At 45.8% G+C, this 24204-nt stretch overlaps 1 protein-coding gene across 1 annotated transcript; it reads left to right on the top strand.

The window, feature by feature from the left end:
- Positions 1-26: 26 nt before the first annotated feature.
- plk2a (polo-like kinase 2a) lies at positions 27-9243 on the top strand (the record flags this gene model as incomplete). Its single annotated transcript, XM_080847457.1, has 14 exons — positions 27-164; positions 375-482; positions 571-687; positions 805-934; positions 1151-1334; positions 4722-4920; positions 5227-5380; positions 5840-5931; positions 6310-6424; positions 7037-7117; positions 7592-7751; positions 8145-8274; positions 8375-8485; positions 8804-9243. The coding sequence occupies 14 exons, from the start codon at positions 27-29 to the stop codon at positions 8993-8995; spliced, it is 1911 nt and encodes a 636-aa protein (XP_080703583.1). The 3' UTR covers positions 8996-9243.
- Between the last annotated feature and the right edge of the window lie 14961 nt (positions 9244-24204).

The following is a 24204-nucleotide window of genomic DNA, read 5'->3' as shown; positions in this document are numbered from 1 at the left end:
CTCATCAACCTGTTACCAGCAAAAACATGTCCGAAAGGCCAAAAGCAGCCGACCTGAGATCGAAAAAAGCTGAGCACCACACGCAAGCCCCACAGGAGCTATCTCGGATTGTTACCGATTTCAAGACGGGGAGATGTTACTGCAGAGGGAAACTACTCGGAAAGGTAAAAATAGTGATAATGAACTGACGAACCTAGATCTCTCCTGTTGGTCAGTGAGGGATGGAAGGACGTGCTGAATTAAATACATTATTTACAGTGTGAATTAAATGATGTTATGGCATGATTAGATGTTGGCCAGTTTGTAAAATCAAAAGGATAGCTCATGTGTTCATTAGAAATATTCGTGTAACGTGATGTATGTTGCTTTCGCAGGGAGGTTTCGCAAAATGCTATGAATTTTCGGACTTGGTCACTGGCAAAGTGTTCGCTGCTAAAATCATTCCACACACTCGCGTCTCCAAGCCGCACCAAAGGGCGAAGGTAACTGCAGCAGTCTCTAGAGCTGTCACCTACCTCTGGCTTTGTCTGTGTTTCATATAATGTGATCGACATCTTGCTTTAATTTCAGATCGACAAAGAAATTGAGTTGCATAGAGCACTTCACCACAAACACATCGTACATTTTTACCATCATTTTGAGGACAAAGATCATATCTATATTCTTCTGGAATACTGCAGCCGACGGGTAAGCAGACAGGGAAATTACCTTGTACCTCTGCTCACTGTGTGCACTGAGAGTCTTTGACAAGCGGCAGATGGTAACTTAACTGTGCTCATAAAAAAACCTCTCTCTTCTCTTTAGTCTCTGGCTCACATACTGAAAGCACGCAAGGTACTAACAGAGCCGGAGGTCAGGTACTACCTCCGGCAGATAGTGGCTGGATTGAAGTACCTGCATGAGCAGGAGATTTTACACCGAGACCTGAAACTGGGTAAATTACTATTGCACAATGGCAACTGTAATTTGAGTTGCCTTTCTGTATTAATCTGGATTGCAGTCATTTGTCACATCTGAACATATCTCTTTTGCCCCCCTTTTGGACCCCCACCACTACCACCACACACACACGCACACACTACCATACACACACTACCACCACACACACACACCACCACCACCACACACACACACTACCACACAAACACAGGAAACCTCTTCATCACAGAGCTGATGGAGCTGAAACTAGGGGACTTTGGATTGGCTGCCAAGCTGGAACCGGTGGAGAGCCGCAGGAGAACCATTTGTGGAACCCCCAACTACTTGCCCCCCGAGGTTCTCAACAAACAGGGCCATGGCTGCGAATCTGACGTCTGGGCCCTCGGATGCGTTATGTGAGTTGGCAACAAGCCGAGAGTCTGTGTCAGGAGAAACGCATGAGTGTGTGTTAGGAGCAGTGGTGGCTTGTGGCTTGTGGCGACATAGGCAGTTGCCTCGAGCGCAAAATGCCAGAGGGGTGCCCCAGAAGATATATTTTCGCAAGTGTGCCCTTGTGTCGCCTTTCTCTTCTGCTGCAGAGCTATAGCCAATCAAAGCCGTCCATTGCTACACGTCAGCCTCTCTGCTGCGTGTTCACTTTACCCCTTCTGAAGAGATTCTGAAGGGTTTGCTAATGGCTATTAACTAAGGGACAGGATGGCAAAGCAATCAGTAGAGAATCTAGAGGGATGTAGGCTAGGTCATGACTTACGCCTTCATAAACAAGTAGGCTACTACCATGAGCTTCTGTCATCATCATATGAGAGGTATGTAATATTAGCCTGTGTCTCCAGTTAAGAGATACATTAGCACACAAGTCTATGGAAATGACAAATAGACTAATTGGAGATATGACTCCATGCAATACAACAAGCAATTTCGACACAGACATTGTGAGTGCCTGTTTGTGTTGGGCACCATATCAGTTTTGATAAATTGGGATTAGTATTATGAATCTAACGGAGATATCTGTTTTTGCAATACTAAAAATGTTACCAAAACATTGTTGCACCTCCATCTGGAGTAATAGCATAGTGCTTGTATTCCATATTTGTGTTACCTCAGCTTATTGCAGTGTGTTTAATTTGGTGACCATTGACCAATGTAGTAGGGTAGGCCTAATTGGCAGATAATGTCACCATTCACCAAATGTAAAGCCTATCAAACTATCAAACTCTCTTACACACTTTAAAACGTACTCTCATTCACTATCAAACACTTTACAAGAATTATAAAACTCTCTCACTCACTATCAAACTCACTTACTATCAAACTCTATCTCACTCATTATCAAACTCACTCACTATCAAACTCTTTTACACATGCTATCAAACTCTCTCACTGTTTAGTGTGTGTTTGATAGTGCATGAGAGAGAGTTTCGATGTGTATGAGTTTGATGGTGTGTGAGAGAGTTTAATAGTGTCTGAGAAAGAGTGGTTCATTCAAAATGGCTGGCACGATTAACCAAAGCGGTGAATTAGGAAAATTAAGAAACAGCTATTCAGCCGTTGTCCAGCTATTTACATTCATAGCAAGAGATGACTGTGGGGTCTAATGCCATCGCTGAAATGAGGTAACCTGAGCCCAGTGCGGTAGACGATGAAGTGCGTAGTCTGTATAATTGGGAAGGACTCACTGTCACTGGAAGCCAATCTGCACCAGTGCACAGCCACCCACGGTACCAAACACAGACATACTTTTTCGGGCAGGTCTGCAAAGCTTAGGAAAAGATAAGGTATTTGTTAGGTATTTCTTAGATTTAGTTAGCTAGCAAAATTCAATGTAACTGTTATATCTATCCCAGCCATGTCGTTTAGCTGAGAATTATGGCCTGCACAGCCTCTCGTAAGGTTCTGTTGTCGTGTGTTTAGCAAACATACTATCAAGCCCTCTCTCACACACTCTGAGAGAGTTTAATAGTGCGTGAAAGACAGTTTGATAGTGAGTTTGAGACGTTTGGCCGTGCGTGAGAGAGAGTTTGATGGTATGTGAGAGAGGTTTGATATGGTGCATGAGAGAGAGAGAGAGAGAGTTTGATAATGTGTGAGGGAGAGTTTGAAAGTATTCTCTACTATAGCTGAGAATTATGGCCTACGTGACCTCTCCTAATGTTCAAATGTCGTGTGTTGAACGCAGGGCTGGACTGGGACAAAAAATCGGCCCGGGCATTTTGAACCAGACCGGCCCACTTAATTCGATAACACACCTTTTGGTCTCTCGAATGTCTACCCCAACCAGGCTTTTAGCTAGCAGGGCGTCTGCCCTATAGTCTACTAAAAAATAAGAAGAAATGGGACGCCCTACTTTTAGGCAGGACGGCCTACAGACGCCCTATTTTTCTCCCGTTTTACCTGGTAACTTCGCTGAATGTGATCAAAATTCACCGTTTCAGTCGCTTCAGTGCTTAGCGAAGTCTAGAATCATATGCCCTGCCAATTACAAAATAGCATTGCTGTATTCCCGCTACAACAACAACGTTACATCATGATTCCAACGAAACATTGATTCATGGGCTCGCAGAAGCTACAGAAGACAGCTGTCTCACCGCACGTCACTGAACCTACTACTTTATGAGTTCAAGAAGAGTTTGTGTGTTAAGGTGGTGGTCTTAATTAATCTAAATTCAATACAATACAATATACATCATACACTTTAAAGCTTTGTTCAGAATACGGAGGTCTAAGATCGGTCGATATTTTCCGTCCTTTTTTGGAACCAGAAAATAGTGACTGAAGAACCCCCTGTTCTCGTCTACGAGAGGTACAGACTGTATTGCTCCCTTTCCTAGAAGGGAGTCTATTTCCTCCTGTAGGAAACGCGCTTGATGAGGTGGCACTAACGTTTGAACCAAGTCCCCTGAACTTCGCGGGGGGGGGGGGCAAACTGGAGCGTATAACGGGCTATCATAATTCACTATCTGGACAAATTGGCATATTTTCGGAATACCAGGGTTTGGGAATACTGGGCTTTCGGAACATTGACATGGCACCGCGCACCAATAGGCTAAGGGGCTAGCCCACCACTCAAACACACAACATAGAGTGTAGGCTAACGGCTGGCTGTTTCAGAGTAGAGTAGGCTGAGGGCTAGCAACAGCTACAGACTTGTCTTGTATTTAATGCAAACGAACTTGGCCATAGAACATAGGTCCTAAGTCAAAAATATTTTAGAGACGTTTTAATTCATGAGTAGTAAGCTTACCGTAGGTTGTTGTATCGTATCTCCATGGGCCACGCTGAATTTGTTTACCGTCCTAATGCATTATGTAGGCAGGCCCAAATCGAAAGGGGTTGGTGTTGGGTCAGCCCAGGGGATGTGATTGGGCCAGCCCAGTGTCAATAGGGCAGCTCATGAACTACTTTCGTGGGCCAGCCGGTCAGACCATTATATGGGGTAAAAAATAAAAATTCGGGACTTTCGGCCCATATTGCACCTCGGCCCACCGGGAAAATGCCCGGTATGCCAGATTGCCAGTCCAGCCCTGGTTGAACGGATGCTCTGATGTTGTGTGAACAATGTTCCCTGGACTGCGTACAAACACGAGAGTTTTTCTTGAGTGCACACACAGGACAGACAGATTAGAGGACTGCGAGTAGCAATAAGCTGAATTTTACAAAGTGTGTATGGGATTAGAATCGTGGACTGCTCATGTCCTGATGGTGTGTGAATAGCTGATGTTCTGATGTCACACTGGTGCCCTGGCGTTCTGCCCTGACAGTTGTCGCTCGGTCTGGCTGCGTAGGTATACCATGTTGCTGGGCAGACCCCCATTTGAGACCACTAACCTGAAGGAGACGTACCGCTGCATCCGTGAGGCCCGCTACACCCTTCCCAGCACCCTGTCCACCCCTGCCCAGGATCTCATCAGCGGCATGCTGGCCAAGAACCCCCAACAGCGACCCCTGCTGGACAGCATCCTCAGCCATGACTTCTTCACACAGGTGTGTGTGTATAGTATGTTCACACTGTATTCATAGGATAATACTTTGATATCCCTGTAGTGTAGTATGGGGTGTCGCATCCGCAGGGTTATATTGAAGTATTAGTTCTGTGTTATGATAATGGATTATCACTGTAAGAGTGTAATGTAGGGATATTATTGCTTTGTTTTAATGCTGTGATATCACTGTTGTGGTGTAGAACTGTAACCACTCTTACCTCTTTAGTGTCTTATGCACCTCAATCCCATGAGACGACTGACGACTCGTGGCCTAATGAGTGTGTGGGGTGTGTGTGTGTGTTAACAGGGATTTACACCAGAGAGATTGTCCGTCAGTTGCTGTTTGTCATCTCCAAACTTCCAGCGCAATCCACGCCAAAGCTTCTTCAGGAAGGCTGCAGCGGCTCTCTTTGGAGGGAAAAGAGACAAGGAGAAATACTACCACACACTCAGTAAGCTCAGTCACACACACACACACACACACACACACACACACACACACACACACACACACTCAGTAAGATCAGACACACACTAACACACACACACACACACTAACACACACACACACTAACACACACACACACACACACACACACACACACACACACACACACACACAGACTCTTCTCATGTTGTAGGTGTAGTGCATGCACTAGAAAATATACCACACACTCAGTTACATCAGTCACACACACACAGACATACACTCAGAAACATTATTTCATGAAACTCTTCTCATGTTGTAGGCATAGTGCTTGGGCCGCCACACACACACACAGTCTGTAAGATCCAGCTAGAAAATATACCACACACTCAGTAAGATCAGTCAGACTCACACCCCAAAACACACACATACATTATTTGACTGTTCTGTGTTTAGGCTTCTGTGTGAAACGGTTCTGTGTTGAATCTTAAAGAGCTCAGTAAAGAGGAGGATATCCACAGGCTACAGAACGACCTGAAGAGGATCACTGTCAGCACTCCTCCAGTCATGGACACTGCTACTGGAGTGAGTCTCTCTCTCTCTCTCTCTCTCTCTTTCTTTCTTTCTTTTGTTCTTTCTTTCTTTCTTTCTCTCTCTTTCTCACACACACACACACACACACACACACACACACACACACACACACACACACATCATGTATGTGTACAAACACTGACATACTCACACGCACGCATGCATGTACTCTCACACAGGAATAAACACGCTCTATCTGTCTCTCTTTTTTCTCTCTCTCTTTCTCTGTGTGTGTGTCTCTCTCTCTCTTACACAGACATACACACACATACACACACACACACACACACACACACACACACACTTACTGTACATCGTGTATTAGTACCCTTACACAGAAAAACACTCATATACACTCTGTTTTCCTAGGACACCCAGCCCCCCCTCGCCCCCCCTCCTACTCCACCCCCTCCTCATGAGGTGAGAGAATCCATTCACATGATCGTTAGAGGAGCTCTGGGGACCAGCTGCAGCAGCAGTGAGAGTAAGAGGAGTTTTCCTCCCTTCTGTCATCCCTCTTTCTTTCTTCTCCTCCTCTCCCTCTCTCCTCCTATTCTCTTTCCATGTCCTCCACTCCTTCCCATCTCTCTCTTCATTTCTGTCTCCTCCTCTTATTATGTCCGTATGTATTTACTCTCATTCTCTTATATTTCCTTCTTTCCTCTCCTCTCCTCTCCTTCTCTCACTCTTATCTCTTGTCTCCTTTCCTCTTGTCCGTCCTCCTCTAATCTGTCTTCTGCAATCATATGACTGAGTTTGTTATTGAATGTGTGGTGTGATTGCTATGGATGGGTTTGTTATTAAATGTGTGTTAAATGGTGTGATTGCTATTAATGTTTTTTTGTTTTACTGAATGTGCATTAGCTGGTCTGACTATTAAAATGTATCTCAACAGATATTTCAGCTTGAATGTTTGGAATACATGCTAACACACACTTTATAAAATGTATATTAATGATAAATACTCACTTGCATATTGTTGTGTGTTGAAACTGTGTGTTGTAAAGAGTGTCTTAAGTGACATTTTATAAAGTGTGTGTTAACTGATGTGATTGTTGTAAATAGTGTGTGTGCTAACAGTTGTGTTGGTTGGCAGGTGTGGAGGATGGCACCATGGCCAGTGTGGTTGACAGTGTGGCCCGAGTCCTATGGGAATGTCTGGAGAACATGCCGGAAGGTCAGGAGTGTGTACGCACACACACATGCAAACACACATTTTACAGCCTAGTACTGCGTGTGTGTGTGTGTGTGTGTGTGTGTGTGTGTGTGTGTGTGTGTGTGTGTGTGTGTGTGTGTGTGTGTGTGTGTGTGTGTGTGTGTGTGTGTGTGTGTCTCTGTCTGTCTGTGTGCCAAGATGGAGTTGTTAATGCGGAAAGAGTCTGCCTGAAAGCAGTAGAAAACACATAGTGTAATGGCGCCTCCATGATCCTACCTGTTTACACTTTAATCCATGTAAATCTACTCACAGGGGTGACTTTGAAAGCTATGTCCACCCCTTCTCCGGTGAAAATTAGGCTTGTTTTCAAGTCGCTGTTTCCTTTATTCATGATGTGTCTCGTATTGAGTTGATTTTTGGCTTGCAATACAAACAATATTTGGATCTTACGTGTCAATCCAAATAAAAGCATTCAAATATCTGTTTCCTCCTCAGCCGAGTCCATCCCAAAGAAAAAAGTGGGCAGCACTTTCCTTTGGGTCACGAAGTGGGTGGATTACTCCAACAAGTATGGCTTTGGCTACCAGCTGTCTGACCATGCTGTTGGTGTGCTCTTCAACAATGGCACTCACATGAGCCTTCTTCCAGACAGGAAGTACGTCAACATCTCTCATAGTTCACATACTTACAGTTACATCATCAACGATCTGACCAACATCTCTGAACAACATCATCTCTCAAAGTTCACATTCTTACAGTAACATTAATGACAATCTGACCAACATCTCTGAACAACATCATCTCTTAAAGTTCACATACTTACAGTAACATCAATGACAATCTGACCAACATCACGGAACAACATCATCTCTCATGGTTCACATACTTATACTAACATCCACAATCTGACCATCATCACTAGACAACACCACTGTGGAAAACATTATGTCACACAGAACTCAATGCCAGTTTGTTGTTCCTGGTTTATATGTTTTAAATAGTTTTTCTGTTGGTAGTTTGTGCCTGATGTTTTTGTTGTTGTGTACAGAACGGTGCACTACTCTGCTGAGCTGGGCAGCTGTTGTGTGCTTTCCAGCAAGGAGGCCAAGGAGCCCTTTCTGGGCCAGGTCACCATCTTGGAATACTTTGCTCACTACATGGAGGAGAACCTCATGGATGTGAGTGGAACAGTGCTGACAGCTTTCAGTTCTCTGTCTGTGTAACTTCTCCTTTATAAGTAAGGCATGTGGCTCATAAAAAAACTGTCTTTTCCTCAAGGGTGGAAATCTGTCAAAGGTCAAAGATGTCAGTAAGCCCTGCCTCTATCTGCTTCAGTGGCTGAAGTCCGATCGGGCCCTTATGATGCTGTTCAACAATGGCACCTTTCAGGTAACTCACACACACACACACACACACACACACACTTGAGCTGAACCATCAGTCTAATATTTGTTTGTGGATTATTGTAACGTTTTAAGGGAGGCAATATAGCTCGTCACTATATACAAACAATAAGATCCATCACTATCAATAAAGACAACTCCTTCACTCTAAACATCAAATCAACTTCAGCAATAGCAACCCAGTCAGCTCCATCACTATAAACACATTCACCTCCATTACTATAAAAACGTAGACTAGTTGTCTGCATCACCACCCGCTGGTTCCCTCCTTTCTGGTGTCTCATCCCGGTCTTTGCCTTGACAGGTGAACTTCTACCACGACCACACCAAGATCATTCTGTGCTGCGAAGGCCAGGAGTACTTGCTGAGCTACATCAACGAGGAGCGCGTATCCACCACCGTGCGCCTCAGCGCGTTAATCAACAACGGCTGCTCCGCTCACCTGCGAGAACGCATGCACTACGCCTACAACATGTTGATGCAGTTATGCACCTGAACACCACACCTGCAGCACGCCGACACATACCAGCCACTGGATACATTGTCTTAAACTGACTGATGCATCAAGGCAATTGGAAACTCCATATGCGACATGTGGCTGCAGATATATAGCTGCACATGAGGACTGAACATGTGTGATGTGCCCAATTCCCACTGGTGGGAGCTATGTGAGAAGCGAGAGGAGGTGAAAACGGCTACACATGAAAACACTGGGCTGGACCCAGACGATGTACATACATGCTGATTTTTGATTGAGACAGAGTCATGCTAAGGCAGTTGGCTGCTGCCTTCTGGCCCAGTGTAAAGCAGAAACCAGTGTAACTGTGAACTTTTCTTTGCTAGAACTAGAAGGTTTGGGTGTGCTGGGTCAGAGATGGAGGGATATGTGTTTACATGTGCAGCTGAGGGACAGGTCCGTGACCCATCCACAATAAGCACCATGGATGCTTGAGGAGCTTGGTTGTCTTGGTAACTGTCCTTGATTGTAATGAGCATTGTGTATTTATTTGTTAAATAAAGCCATTGAGTAGTTTCTAACATGGGATGCATGTGTTCTGTACAGCAAAGGACAACTTCTCTTCTGAGATGGCGTTCAATACGCTGATACGCTTTTTTTTTTACCTCTAGGGTAAAGGGAAAGCTTGACAATGATGACGCTTCTTGAGTTTATTTGTGTGAGGCGCAAGTAGAAAAAGAACAGCAGCGCCTGGATCTTAAAGTTAAAAAATTGTGGTCATTTTTTTCAACAATGGGTTGTTGCTTAGCTACCTGTTTATGCTAAACCAGGTAAGAAACTATCTGGCTTAGTCTATTGTATGATAGCCAGAACCACACGCAACCAATTCCAGGAGCGTATCAATGTCTCCAGGATCCTGTCCTCCCCAGTTCTATATTCTGTCAAAGTAGCACTTTCCAACAATTTTACACTTTTTGAGGTATGTTTTTATAGGCAACTAGTTTTGGTACCATCCTCAAATTTGTTTTGATAGTATATGGTCATGTGAAGGACAGATCAAAAACACCTGTGCCTTCCCCACTAGCCATCCAGGATATGCCCTATGTAGTTCTGTGTTAAGGGCTGGTACACCCTGCAAAAATGGAAGAAAAGCTTTCACACGCGTGATATTGCCAGCTGACAGACTAATAGACACCAGTTAGTGTTTTGGCAAGCTTCTATCTGTGTCAGCTGGTCTGTTGGTCGTGTTTGCAAGGTTTTTGCATGCCTTTTAGGTCGTAAGCGTACTAGTTTTGTAACAGAACTCTGTATTGCTGCTTTAACACACATCAACCCTCCTATTATGTTCGGTCCAATTTGACCCATTTCAAGTAAAACTATTTCATAAATATTACACTTTTTATTGGAACAAGTTTTCAAAACAGCTTTATAAACACAGCAATAGCAAACAATGTATTATTAAACCAATACAGAGTAGGGGAACTAATTTTTCAGGTTCCCATTATGTGCTACATAGAGCTAGGGAATGTAGGACCCTGGGAACATTTTCCCCTCGGAGAGCAACATATGGAGAACCAGGGAACATAGGACTCTTTGTCATGTTCCGATTATGTGCCATATAAATCGTGGGAAGATAAGGATACATATATAAGATATTATTTATAAATATAAACATGGGAATTCCACCAGGGCAGTAGCATCAGCCTTACCTGATGATATATACATTAGACGTAAGCCATGTGTGCAGCCACATTGGTGCTTTCCAGAACCTTAAGTGAAATAACCTGTTGAACTTTATCATTTGTACTACATTTCCAGATCCAATAGAGTCATGCTCTGATAGACTGCACATATCTTAGTTGGTTCAAACTCAAAAGCTGCTGATTGTTGACCCATGAGACACCATTCAGGCCTGTCTACAGAAAAACACTGTGATTTTTTGTTCACTGCACTGCATTATTGCATTTCAGAATTTGAAGATGATAATTCATAGAAAAGCTATGGTATTTTATGTTTCAATACACAAACATTAACAGTATCTAAAGAGAGCAGATGACCTTGTAGATGATGCCACTAAGACCTGCAGCTTGGTCTTGCCCTGTTGCTATCAGGTAGGTGCCACTTCAATTTGGAAGTTATTTAGTTTAATATCTACACTTAAGCACACATTACAAAACACGATTATGCTTTCTGCTTCCCACAGACGCTCTACAGCTAAATTGATCAGACAGGAAGCACAACAACATGAATCAACATGAGAAATTAAATAATGGCACTGCCGTTGTCAACAAAAATCATAATTATATTGGATTTTTCTGTCACCCAGATTTCATATCCACAGTGGGCCATTCTCTCCGTCTAGGAGTAGAGTTGGACGAGTACTCCCTCCATATGGCATCATTTCCACTGGCCAGCCTGCCTGTGCTATGCGTTAGATGCAGAAGGCACACAGATATGCTGTCGCACCAGCCCTATGCAGACCCTAGCATAAGGGTCATCATTTGTCCAAGGGGGGTTCCTACTCTCTTCAGCTGTCACCATGAGCAGTGGGTCAGTCGCATGACTCACCAGGCAGATTACCAAACAGTAGATGAGCCCTAATCGGCGCTTTACACTATGCGATATTCACAAGCATTGCTTCCATAGCAGCTTATATACACAATCCGATTTTTGACTTGATTGCATGCACAAAATAATGAGCAACAAAGTGTCTTTCTCTGGGGGGGATTCCATTATATGACACAGGTGAAGCCACCCTCTCCTGGTCATACCTGTGACGCAGTTACGTGGGACTAGTTAATGCTGCTTATACAAAAGGTAGATTCGGAGTGAGTGAGGATATCCTGGAACAACCTCACTCGGACTCTTCCCTGCTAGTAATCACTCCGTGTTTTATATATTTTAACCGTTGATGTGAACATTCCACTCAAAATATTCCACTCAAAACAAGAGAGCAGAATGGCAAGCAACAATTTTTGTACGGTTACATTTGACATGAAGTGAGGAAAGGAAGGAAGTGGAGTAGGAGGAATGTACAAATTCACCTATAACGCGAACACATGTGAGTGTACAAATGAATGTGCGCAAATAGCTTCCCTCACTCAACTTGCTATTTTTCTGGGCAGAGAATGAATAACCAAAATAGAAACTTACGAAAAGAAAAACACAATCTGGTGTCTTCAAACTCAATTAGTCGGTAGAACAACTGTTAAAAAATAAAATATATACTGTATGTATAAAAGTAATATCACACTTGAGTTTTTGGGGTTGGTAAAGGATATCCTCACAAGTGTGAGAACCTGCACCACTTGGCCTCATGCCTACGGCTGTTTCAGAGACTTGAGGATATCCTTTACCGACCCAACAAAGTTTTGCACCAATCATATTATTTTATAGTTTTTTTGCCAGTTTGTAGTGAGATGAATTCACCTGCACTCTCACGTCACTGCACTCATTTAGCACACCTGTTCAATAAGTGGCCATTGCTTGGGTGTGGCTATAAAAGCCTAGAAGTTTGCACTAATTGTAGATGGCGAATTGCTACATCCTGTGCAGAGTGGTGTCCTATTTCTCCCGTGGTAGGTTTTCATTGCCACTAAGCATTTAATTTTAATCACACTGTGGACTAACTCCGTCCTTCATTGTAGCCTGGTGTTGTGATCCTCTCCTCCTTCGCTGACCTCGAGAACGGTGGCCCACTAGGTCCAGGTATGCTCTGTTCTTTAATGTGTTAGCAGACCTGGTCTTTGTATTTTTATAATTATATTTATAGTCAGTGTCGTCTGTTTAGTGAGGACGCACGTTCCCGCGGCAGCCAGTGTCCTCGAGTAACGTGGGTATTATTTATATCTCCCTATTGGCTTAATTTTACCTCCGTTGGTTTTTAATTACGATATGTGTTTTGCAGACGCAACCCAGCCTGGTGGAGGGCTGGAGCCACGAGCTGCTGTCTTGTCTTGTCTTTCTTTTGATTTGGTTTTCCCGAGTTTGTTTGGGGATTTGGCGTCAGCCTTTCCCTATACTCTGCCGTGTAACCTAAACGGCGTGTCTGTCATTTGTTCACGTGCTTGCTTTTGTCTCGTCTCACCTAGTTTAATTGGTTTGTTTTGGCGTGCTTCACTTGTTATTCTGTTGCTTTCGTTTTGTTATTTTCGTGTTTTATGTCCGTGTATGGGCATAGTGGCGTAAAGCATAGTTTATTCTTGTGTTTTGTTTTGTATTGTCTGCATGTGTATTGTTTATGGGTAGTGCAGGTATCCTGTGAGAGGGGAGACTATGCTGCCCTTTAGTGTTTGTGTTTATGTGTTGTCTTAACTGGGATCGACTGGTGCTTAATAGTTTCTTTTATCCCCTTTTGTGTGTCTGAGCAGGCATTGTGCTATCCTGGAGGGGGGGCTAGTCACCTTGTGGTGGAGTCCCGTTATTGCATGCTCACGTGTGATCATTGGTTGCTGTGTGGTTGCTGTGTCACTTTGGTCACTTTCCGTGTGCTGTGCTGTGCCGTGTTTGCCTTCACCAGGGTGGTGTGAATCCTGAGCACACTTCCCAGTTAGCCCGCCGCCCCTCTAAGGTAAGTCTCTGCCTGTTATAGTTCCCTTACCTAGTGTGTTTGCCAGCCCTAGTCATGACTGTTTGAGCCTTTTTATTACTGATTAAATAAATACTTTTCTACCCTGACTAACCTCTCAGTTTGTCTAGGTCCATCTCCCCACATCTACATCGTAATTGCTATTCTTTAAAATAAATATATTCTGGAACTCACGACTCTTGTGTGCTGTGTGTATCGAACCTGTTCTCGAGGGCTGAGGTGTCTAAGAACATTTAGATTAGATATTCTCTGGGTGTAATTCCCAGAGTGGCGTAGTTGGCTACTTACACAGGGCTGTGGGGTTCCCCCCATATGCTCCTGTTACAATCTGGCGTAGGTCGGCAGGACACACTTTCAAAGCACTGAGTCGTGTTTTCCAGATCATTTTCAGTACCAGTCGATCCAGTTTGTGAGTGAATACTGTTTATTGTTTGCTTTCTTGTGATAATTGTGTTTATATTGATAAGACAAGACAGCAGCCATCGACACAATTGGAATTGAGGACGGCCGTCAGGAACTAGCTGTTTTCTTTTCTTTTATAACTGGTTTCTCCTCCTTTAAGTTTGGGGGTGGGTTGTAGTTAATATGGAACAGGAGGTACAGGACCTTACTGAGTTGGTTACACGACTGAGGGCTGATAATGAACGCTTGCAACAAGAACGTGCTGAGGCTCCTGGTTCATCTGGGTCTTCATCTGTTAATGTTGCCCCAGCTGAAAGGCTTGTTTTCTTTCCAAGGGATAGGAAATGTCCTATGTTTAGAGGCAGGTCTGGTATAGGCTTTGAGGAGTGGGAAGAAGAGGTGCAGGCCTCTATCAGGGCCCGTCACCTTTCCCCAACTGATAAAGCTTTCCTTTTATTTGACCACTTGGAAGGGGAAGCAAGGGAGGAGATAAAATACCGTTCTAATGATGAAAGGGGGGATCCAGACAAAATATTAGATATTCTACGAGAACTGTACGGCTGTGCTCAATCCCATGTGTCACTGCAGGAAGCTTTCTTTTCCAGAAAGCAACAGGAGGGGGAGTCATTGATGGAGTTCTCTCTGGCGTTGATGAATTTGATGGGGAAGATCAGACAAGTTGCACCCAATGCTGTTCCCAATGCAGAGGTGATGTTAAGAGATCAATTTATTGAGTATGTCATTGATGTCTCTCTCCGCAGAGAGCTGAAACAGTTGGCTCGTCGCCAATCCACCCTAACACTACTTGATGTTCGGCGGGAGGCTATTAGGTGGGAACGTGAGGGTATGAGAGGCCGAAGCCAGTCAGTCTCCTCTACATATGGTACCTTGTATGGTGTTCAAGGCGAGTCTAGCTCTGTGCCTAGTAGGGTCAGCAACCCTGACCTTGTAGAATTAAAGGAGATGTTGAAGAGCCAACAAGAGCAGCTCAATCTACTCACTCATACTGTAACTCTCCTTCAAGGCTCTAGGCCACCAAGCCAGGTCTTTTCTAGTCCCCCAATTTGTAGAAGGTGTCAGCAGCCAGGTCACTTTGCCCGAGACTGTGAAGGGCAGAGAGTCTCTTTTCGTCCTAGGTCCACCTCCCTTTCTGCCCATTCTCTTCCAGTCCAGAGGTCCACTCAGTCTCATCAGGCCCCGGAAAACTGTCACCCACCGCGCTGTTGAGCCACAGCTCTGGTGGGGTCCCTACTGGCTCAGGAGTCTCCAAAGGTAAGGTAGGACCAGTGTCACAGCTAATGTCCTCTTGCCCAAATATAAGTGTTCTCATGGGGGGGGTTGGGGTGTCCTGTCTGTTAGATACTGGGTCCATGGTGTCAACTATTACAGAGAGTTGCTTTAGGCAGCATTTTGAACCATGGGGCCATGATCGTCTTAGGTCATGTCAGTGGTTGCAACTTCGGGCCGCAAATGGCTTAGCCATCCCTTACCTTGGGTACCTGGAACTTGACGTTAGACTCTGTGGTAAAGATATACCGGGTTGTGGGGTGTTGGTTGTCAAGGACCTTCCCGGGGCTTCATTCTCTCAGGTCCCAGGTATTTTAGGCATGAATATTATAAGTAAGTGCTATCGTGAACTGTTTGGACAGTATGGCTCCTCCCTGTTTGACTCTCCTGCCGTAGCACAGGCCCCTGGCCCAGTTTTGGAAGCTTTGCAGCACTGTCAGGAAGCTAGTGTAATTTCCTCAGCTGAGACTGCTAGGACTGTACGAGTACGGGGGGGCAGGGCTCATCGTGTTCCTGGGGGGGTACTTAAGCTTGTAGCTACCACCTGTTCACATGTTTCTGTTAGCGGATCAGCACTTTTTGAGCCTCCAGCTTCAGGGCTGCCTGAGGGCCTTCTTGCGTCTCCAGCACTGGTTCAGGTCACCCGTGGCACTGCTTATATCCCTGTAGTCAATGTAGGGGAACAGGATGTGCTACTTTATCCTCGTACTATCCTGGGTAGCTTGAGTGAGGTATATATAATCAGTTTGCCTACAGGAGTAGCCGAAGTCAGGGCCACACAGGCCTGCGTCTCTGATAAGGTAGCCTGTGACCCCATTCAGTCTAAGCTAGATGCTCTTGACTTGTCCTCTTTGTCAGATCAGGATCAGCACCAGGTGAGATCAGTCTTACAGAAGTATCATTCAGTTTTTGCTGCTCATGACAGTGATTTGGGTTGCACCCGCCTCATCTCTCACGAGATCCCACTTTTAGATGAGGTTCCTGTCCGGCAGCGCTATAGGCGCTTGCCCCCCTCTGAATACGAGGTAGTGAAGGCCCATATCCAGCAGTTGCTTGAGGCACGGGTCATCCGAGAGAGTTGCAGCCCCTATGCATCCCCCATCGTTCTCGTCAAGAAGAAGGATGGCAGCCCCCGCCTGTGTGTGGATTACCGCCAGCTCAATACTAAGACCCGAAAGGATGCATTCCCCCTACCTCGGATCGAGGAATCCCTGGATGCCCTTTCTGGAGCACAGTGGTTTTCTACCCTTGATCTCGCCAGTGGTTACAACCAGGTACCTGTAGCAGAGACTGATAAGGCCAAAACGGCCTTCTGTACTCCATTTGGCCTCTTCGAATGGAACCGCATGCCATTCGGACTGTGCAACGCGCCTAGTACATTCCAGAGGCTAATGCAGAGAATGTTTGGCAACCAGCATTGTCAGTCTTTGCTGCTGTATCTGGATGATGTGGTGGTGTTTTCTTCCTCTGTCACCCAGCATCTGGAGCGGTTGGAGTTGGTGCTAAGCCGTCTGCAGCAAGAGAATTTAAAGGCCAAATTGGAGAAGTGTGCCTTTTTCCAGACGGAAGTAAGCTATTTAGGTCACGTTATCTCTAGTCAAGGTGTTTCTACTGACCCTAAAAAGGTTGACGTGGTGGCTAACTGGCGTCGGCCCTCCCACATCTCTGAACTGCGCTCTTTTTTGGGCTTTGCCAGTTATTATCGCCGCTTTGTTGAGGGTTTTTCCAAGTTTGCTGCCCCTCTACATAAGTTGGTGGCAGAGCTGGCTGGAACCAAGTCACGCAAGGCCTCTAGCCGCACGTTGGCATCTGCTTGGACGCAGCAGTGTGAGGACAGCTTTGAGGGGTTAAAGGGTAAGCTTGTAGGGGCCCCTGTACTTGCCTATGCTGACTTTTCCTTGCCGTTCATTCTAGAGATTGATGCCAGCCATAGTGGCCTGGGGGCTGTTCTCTCCCAAGAGCAGAGTGGACAAGTTCGACCAATTGCATATGCCAGTCGCGGTTTGAGACCTCCGGAACGCAATATGTCCAACTACAGCTCCATGAAGTTGGAGCTTCTTGCGCTGAAGTGGGCCCTAACCGAGAAATTCCGTGAGTACCTGCTGGGTCAGAAATGTATTATATTCACAGACAATAACCCACTAAGCTATCTCTCCACAGCTAAGTTGGGGGCCACTGAACAACGGTGGGCGGCACAGCTGGCCATCTTTGACTATGAACTGAAGTACAGGTCTGGTAAGAGCAATGGCAACGCAGATGCCCTGTCACGACAGTACGTAGCTCAAAGTCCCCCCGTTATAGCATCTAATGGAACACTTGTGCCAGTGTCATTGCAACCACCCACAGTGGTCGGCTGTTCTGCACCAGCTTCCCAACTGTCTATTGCTGCTCTTCCTCAGCATTCTCCCTCTGAATTACAGCTACTGCAAGACTCTGACCCTGATATCCGGGCTGTCCTAGCGTTCTGGCGGAGGAAGGAGCGCCCTTCTACAGCTGAACGCCACCGTCTATCCCCTCCTGCCCTATCGTTGCTACGCCAGTGGGATCGCCTGGTTGACAAGGATGGGGTGTTGTACCGTCAGACATTCCGTCCTGATGGTGGAGAGGAGGTCCTCCAGTTGATCCTACCCACGCAGCTGAAGTCAACAGTCTTGACCCAGCTGCATCAAGACCATGGCCATCAGGGCGTGGAGAGGACCAGTCAGCTGGTGAGGCAGCGGTGCTATTGGCCCGGCATGTTTTCAGACATTAAACACTGGTGCCAAGAGTGTGAGCGTTGCCAAGTGAGTAAGGTCACTCAGCCAGTGGCTCACAGCTTCATGGGGCATTTGCTGGCCTCACGGCCTAATGAAATCTTGGCCATAGACTTCACCTTATTGGAGCCATCCCGTAATGGGGTAGAAAACGTACTGGTGATGACCGATGTCTTTAGTAAATATACTCTGGCCGTTCCCACCAGGGACCAGCGTGCTTCAACCGTAGCCCAAGTACTGGTAGCAGAGTGGTTCTACAAGTTTGGCGTTCCTGGCCGTATCCACTCGGACCAGGGACGTAACTTTGAGAGCATCCTTATCCAACAACTTTGCTCAATATATGGGATCACAAAGTCACGCACCACCCCTTACCATCCGGCCGGTAACGGCCAATGTGAGCGCTTTAACAGGACTCTGCACAACCTCCTGCGTGCACTCCCCACCTCGCGGAAAAGGGATTGGACGTCTTGCCTTCCGCAGGTGGTGTTCTGCTGTAACACCACACCACATCAATCCACGGGTGAGTCACCATATTTTCTTTTGTTTGGACAAGACCCCCGATTACCTGTTGATTTCTTGTTGGGCAGGGTTCACGAGCCGGCTTCTGGTACCGTGTCGGACTGGATCCTGGAGCATCAAACGAGACTTCACCTTGCTTTTGAAGGGGCCAAAGAACGCCTGGCCACAGCTGCAGATCGGCGCCAAGAGCATAACAACCGTCGGGTGAAGATCGCACCCCTACAAGAGGGTCAGCTGGTTTACGTCCGTGACCATGGGATTCGGGGCCGTCAAAAGATCCAGGACCTGTGGAAGTCGGAACTCCATCGGGTGTTGACGGTCCCGAAGCCAGGGGGTGTGGTATATACCATCGCACCAGTGGAGGCCCTAGAGAAAGTAAAGCACGTCCACCGCACTATGATAAAGCCGCGTCTGGGTCCTGAGGCCCAAGATCGGTTCCCCACTCCTGCTGCTGAAAGAAGTGTGGTTCCCCAGGAGGAGGATCTGCTGGAAGATGAGCTCTGGCTCCTGATGCCTGATGCTTCATCTGCCCTGCATCAACCGGTACCCGCCTCTGCTGCTGACCCTGCTCCGCTCCAGTCACCACCGTCCTTTCCTGCAGCGTCATCTATCCCTTCAGGCCAACAGCTTTCGACCCGAAATCTTCAGGAAGAAGCACTACCAGCTCTGGAAGTGAATACAAGTCCCCCAAGAGGGTCGTCATTAACTGTTCCTCCTTTGCGGTCACCTGAGCAGCCCAGCACCAGTGGGGTGGCGGTACGAAGAACGTCCAGGACCTCGGCAGGGCAACACTCCAACCTGCACCACCTTCCGAGATCGATGGGGGAGGCTGCATTGGGTGCTGTAGACCCTCTCAGGCCTACTTCTCAAGCTATTACAGCCATTTTTAGACCCTGGAGTTAGTATAGACTCCCAGTATTATTAGTCCATCGTCGGGGCGACGATGCAAAGCCTAGGGATGGATTGTAGTGAGATGAATTCACCTGCACTCTCACGTCACTGCACTCATTTAGCACACCTGTTCAATAAGTGGCCATTGCTTGGGTGTGGCTATAAAAGCCTAGAAGTTTGCACTAATTGTAGATGGCGAATTGCTACATCCTGTGCAGAGTGGTGTCCTATTTCTCCCGTGGTAGGTTTTCATTGCCACTAAGCATTTAATTTTAATCACACTGTGGACTAACTCCGTCCTTCATTGTAGCCTGGTGTTGTGATCCTCTCCTCCTTCGCTGACCTCGAGAACGGTGGCCCACTAGGTCCAGGTATGCTCTGTTCTTTAATGTGTTAGCAGACCTGGTCTTTGTATTTTTATAATTATATTTATAGTCAGTGTCGTCTGTTTAGTGAGGACGCACGTTCCCGCGGCAGCCAGTGTCCTCGAGTAACGTGGGTATTATTTATATCTCCCTATTGGCTTAATTTTACCTCCGTTGGTTTTTAATTACGATATGTGTTTTGCAGACGCAACCCAGCCTGGTGGAGGGCTGGAGCCACGAGCTGCTGTCTTGTCTTGTCTTTCTTTTGATTTGGTTTTCCCGAGTTTGTTTGGGGATTTGGCGTCAGCCTTTCCCTATACTCTGCCGTGTAACCTAAACGGCGTGTCTGTCATTTGTTCACGTGCTTGCTTTTGTCTCGTCTCACCTAGTTTAATTGGTTTGTTTTGGCGTGCTTCACTTGTTATTCTGTTGCTTTCGTTTTGTTATTTTCGTGTTTTATGTCCGTGTATGGGCATAGTGGCGTAAAGCATAGTTTATTCTTGTGTTTTGTTTTGTATTGTCTGCATGTGTATTGTTTATGGGTAGTGCAGGTATCCTGTGAGAGGGGAGACTATGCTGCCCTTTAGTGTTTGTGTTTATGTGTTGTCTTAACTGGGATCGACTGGTGCTTAATAGTTTCTTTTATCCCCTTTTGTGTGTCTGAGCAGGCATTGTGCTATCCTGGAGGGGGGGCTAGTCACCTTGTGGTGGAGTCCCGTTATTGCATGCTCACGTGTGATCATTGGTTGCTGTGTGGTTGCTGTGTCACTTTGGTCACTTTCCGTGTGCTGTGCTGTGCCGTGTTTGCCTTCACCAGGGTGGTGTGAATCCTGAGCACACTTCCCAGTTAGCCCGCCGCCCCTCTAAGGTAAGTCTCTGCCTGTTATAGTTCCCTTACCTAGTGTGTTTGCCAGCCCTAGTCATGACTGTTTGAGCCTTTTTATTACTGATTAAATAAATACTTTTCTACCCTGACTAACCTCTCAGTTTGTCTAGGTCCATCTCCCCACATCTACATCGTAATTGCTATTCTTTAAAATAAATATATTCTGGAACTCACGACTCTTGTGTGCTGTGTGTATCGAACCTGTTCTCGAGGGCTGAGGTGTCTAAGAACATTTAGATTAGATATTCTCTGGGTGTAATTCCCAGAGTGGCGTAGTTGGCTACTTACACAGGGCTGTGGGGTTCCCCCCATATGCTCCTGTTACAAGTTCATTTGGTAAAATTTGTGGACATGTCAGATAATCCTTGTTTATTCTCTGTTGATGCACTGTCATTCTTCACCCGGCCAGTTTAAAAGCTTAAAAGCACACTGTCATGAACGATTACAAGAAAAGACCAGATCTGGACCTCTTGAGGATCATGGCAGCTGGTAGAAAGAGGGAAGGAGGCTGAAGGAGAAGATGAATCTAAAATCTGAAAGAAAGAAAAATTATTCTACTAGAGTACTCTGAGGTCAACAAACAAGTAAAGAAGAGCCTGAGACAAGTCAGAAGGGAATTCCATCCTTGCGATGGAAGCAGAATTAGCCGCAGATAGATGAGAAAAAGGTGAAGCCTGCCGAATCAGCAGCTTCAACCCAGGAAGTGGAGTGGTGAAGGCCAGATCAGGAAGGCAGTATCGTGGCTGTGATGCTATTTGAAGCAGAATTGTGCTTCACAACCCAGATCAAACAAATGAGGTGGAAATGGTTGGGGTGCGTCATCAGGAAGGGAAAAAACAGCGTAGCCTGAATAGCCCTGAGACGGACAGCATATAGAGAGAAAAGGGAAAAGTGCAGAGTGAAGGAGACATGGAGGAGAACCATTGAGAGTGAGGCAAAGGAGATCAGTGAAAACTGGAGAAAACAAATCGCCACAGACAGATAGAGATGGGAAACCCCACATACAGTATGCGCGTGTGAGGATGAAAAGTCAGGACACTGCCATCTGTGGTTTAGTAGAATCACATGGTCTAATTTCTGTGCTGATGGTTCTCTGTAGTCCTACTCTCATGTGCTTTAGATGTACTAACAGTATCATGTCCTTCTGCTATGCTAACAGTGTCACATTCTTAGTATACTAACAGAGTTGCGTTCTTTAGGTAGCATTGTCATTTAAATGAAGGTATTCTAGGTATACTAATGGCCTCACAAACTAACAGTATTATACACTTTTTGTACACTTAAAGTCTTGTAATGATCTGATATTTTATAAAAACAGTATGTATGTTTAAATGCATACACACACACACACACACACACACACACGCACACACACACACACACATTGTTATCTCATTCTGCCTCTGTCTCTGGAAGCTTGTTGTCTTCTCCTCTCAGTAACCACATGCTTTTCTAGGAAGGCATGTTTCACGGAAGCAGAAGATGATCCTCGGTAGGGCATGGTGTAAGGTTTCGACTTGGCCTCCACCCTGAACCAAGAGTGGCTTAAGGCACAGTACTATCTCACATCTGAACCGGTCCGCACAGTGGAGTGGTATCTTTTCCAGAAGATCGTAAGCAAACTGGTTAGAGCAACAGACAGTAGGATATGGCACCTCCAAAACATTCAATAAACAGCATCTGAAGTCAGAGAATCACACTGTGTTACATAACGGCCCCCTGTCTGCCAATGCATTTCTCACCATGTGAACGTCCAGTTGTCCTACATAACAGAATACTGACCAGCTGGCAAGTCTCTTCACAGCACCTGTGCACACCCTAAACCAGTAGATGCTATTGGTGCCAAACCAAATAAAAAGAAATGAGCAGCTGCTTTTAGTTCCAACTGAAACATAAACCACTCAGTTTCAAGCCGTTTCAAGGCTCTCTTGCACAATCTGTATCACCAGAGATACTATAAGATACTGATGGAGTAGGACCAAATTGATTAGTGTACGCATGAGTTATGGCAGCTCCAGTAGTGGGTGTAACTTGCTTTGAGATTTATTTTATTTGCTTAATGCAGAGGGCCTGTGTGTGTGTGTGTGTGTGTGTGTGTGTGTGTGTGTGCGCGCGCGCGTGTGTGTGTGTGTGTGTGTGTGTGTGTGTGTGTGTGTGTGTGTGTGTGTGTGTGTGTGTGTGTGTGTGTGTGTGTGTGTGTGTGTGTGTGTGTGTGTGTGTGTGTGTGTGTGTGTGTGTGTGTGTGTGTGCCTCTTCGTGAGGGGGATTTGTTTAGTGCGTATTTGAGGCCTGTGGCGAGTTAATTCATGCTGTTGCAGGTTGGTTCTATTCTCAAGAATAACACATGCCAACTCTACCTCACCTCCACCCACCACTACCTGGAAAAGAACACACCCTTACATTCTTCACACATCTGTCTGTGTGTGTGTGTGTGTGTGTGTGTGTGTGTGTGTCGGAGAGAGAGAGGGCAAATATGTGTATGTTTGTGTGTTGCAGAGAGAGAGAGAGAGAGAGAGAAAATGTGTGTGTGTGTGTGTGTGTGTGTGTGTGTGTGTGTGTGTGTTGGAGAGAGAGGGAAAATATGTGTATGTTTGTGTGTTGCAGAGAGAGAGAGAGAGAGAGAGAGAGAGAGAGAGAGACAGAGAGACAGAGAAAATGTGTGTGTGTTTGAGTGAGTGAGTCATGTACAGTAGTAGTAAGTCATAGTATCGCCTAATTATTTAGAATGTAGGACGATGACTGTACAATAGATTCTTAAGCCACCAGAAAGCATCCTTGCACATTCCGTTTACAAACTAAACTAATCTGTCTCTGTATGAGGGCTCTCATCTGGTCTTTCTGCATGTAGCTGTTGTTGTTGCATGTTGGGGAGTCCATCTGGAAATGTGTGCCATGTGTGTGTTGGTGTGTCCATTTATGTATGTGTTTTTGTGTTGGTTTGGAGTATGTGATAGTGTATATTCCCCCCCCCCCACACACATGCACAGACACAAACACACAATCTTTGCAAGACATGTTCTACAAGTGTGCATGGAAAATGCAAACACTGATGCAAAGTAAAGCAAGAGCCCAAGAACAAGCCACAAAAACCACAGACACAAACAAACGCACACACACACACATCCCACGCACACGCACACACATACACATCCCACGCAGATGCACACGCACACACACACAAACCCACACACACACACATCACACTCAAACTCACACAGCTGGTCATACATCAAACCATGTAACTGCTTGAAAATGTGAAATGTGACAGATGTAATTGAAGCTACCATTAGCTTCACCAATGGAAGCTGATTAGCTCCTCAGTGGGCAGTAACAGGGATTCTCTCACCCTTCCCTTCTCGGTAGGTACGCAGTATAAAGGCCAATTACCCGCTGGCAGTGGCTGACGCGCGTCAAGACATGCTTCTAGCCTCTTTTTAACAGGGCAACGCCCATTGGTGGCGTGTGCTGTGCGTCAATTCCGGAGTTTTCAACACGGTCAGGTTTATAGAAATGGCTTAAATTAATTCCATGTTTTCCACAATTTTTCCACCATGTAT

The sequence above is a fragment of the Sprattus sprattus genome, assembly GCF_963457725.1.
Source record: "Sprattus sprattus genome assembly, chromosome: 11".
Taxonomy (NCBI): domain Eukaryota; kingdom Metazoa; phylum Chordata; class Actinopteri; order Clupeiformes; family Clupeidae; genus Sprattus; species Sprattus sprattus.
Note: the sequence above shows the minus strand (reverse complement) of the source record. Positions and strands in the feature narration are given on the sequence as shown.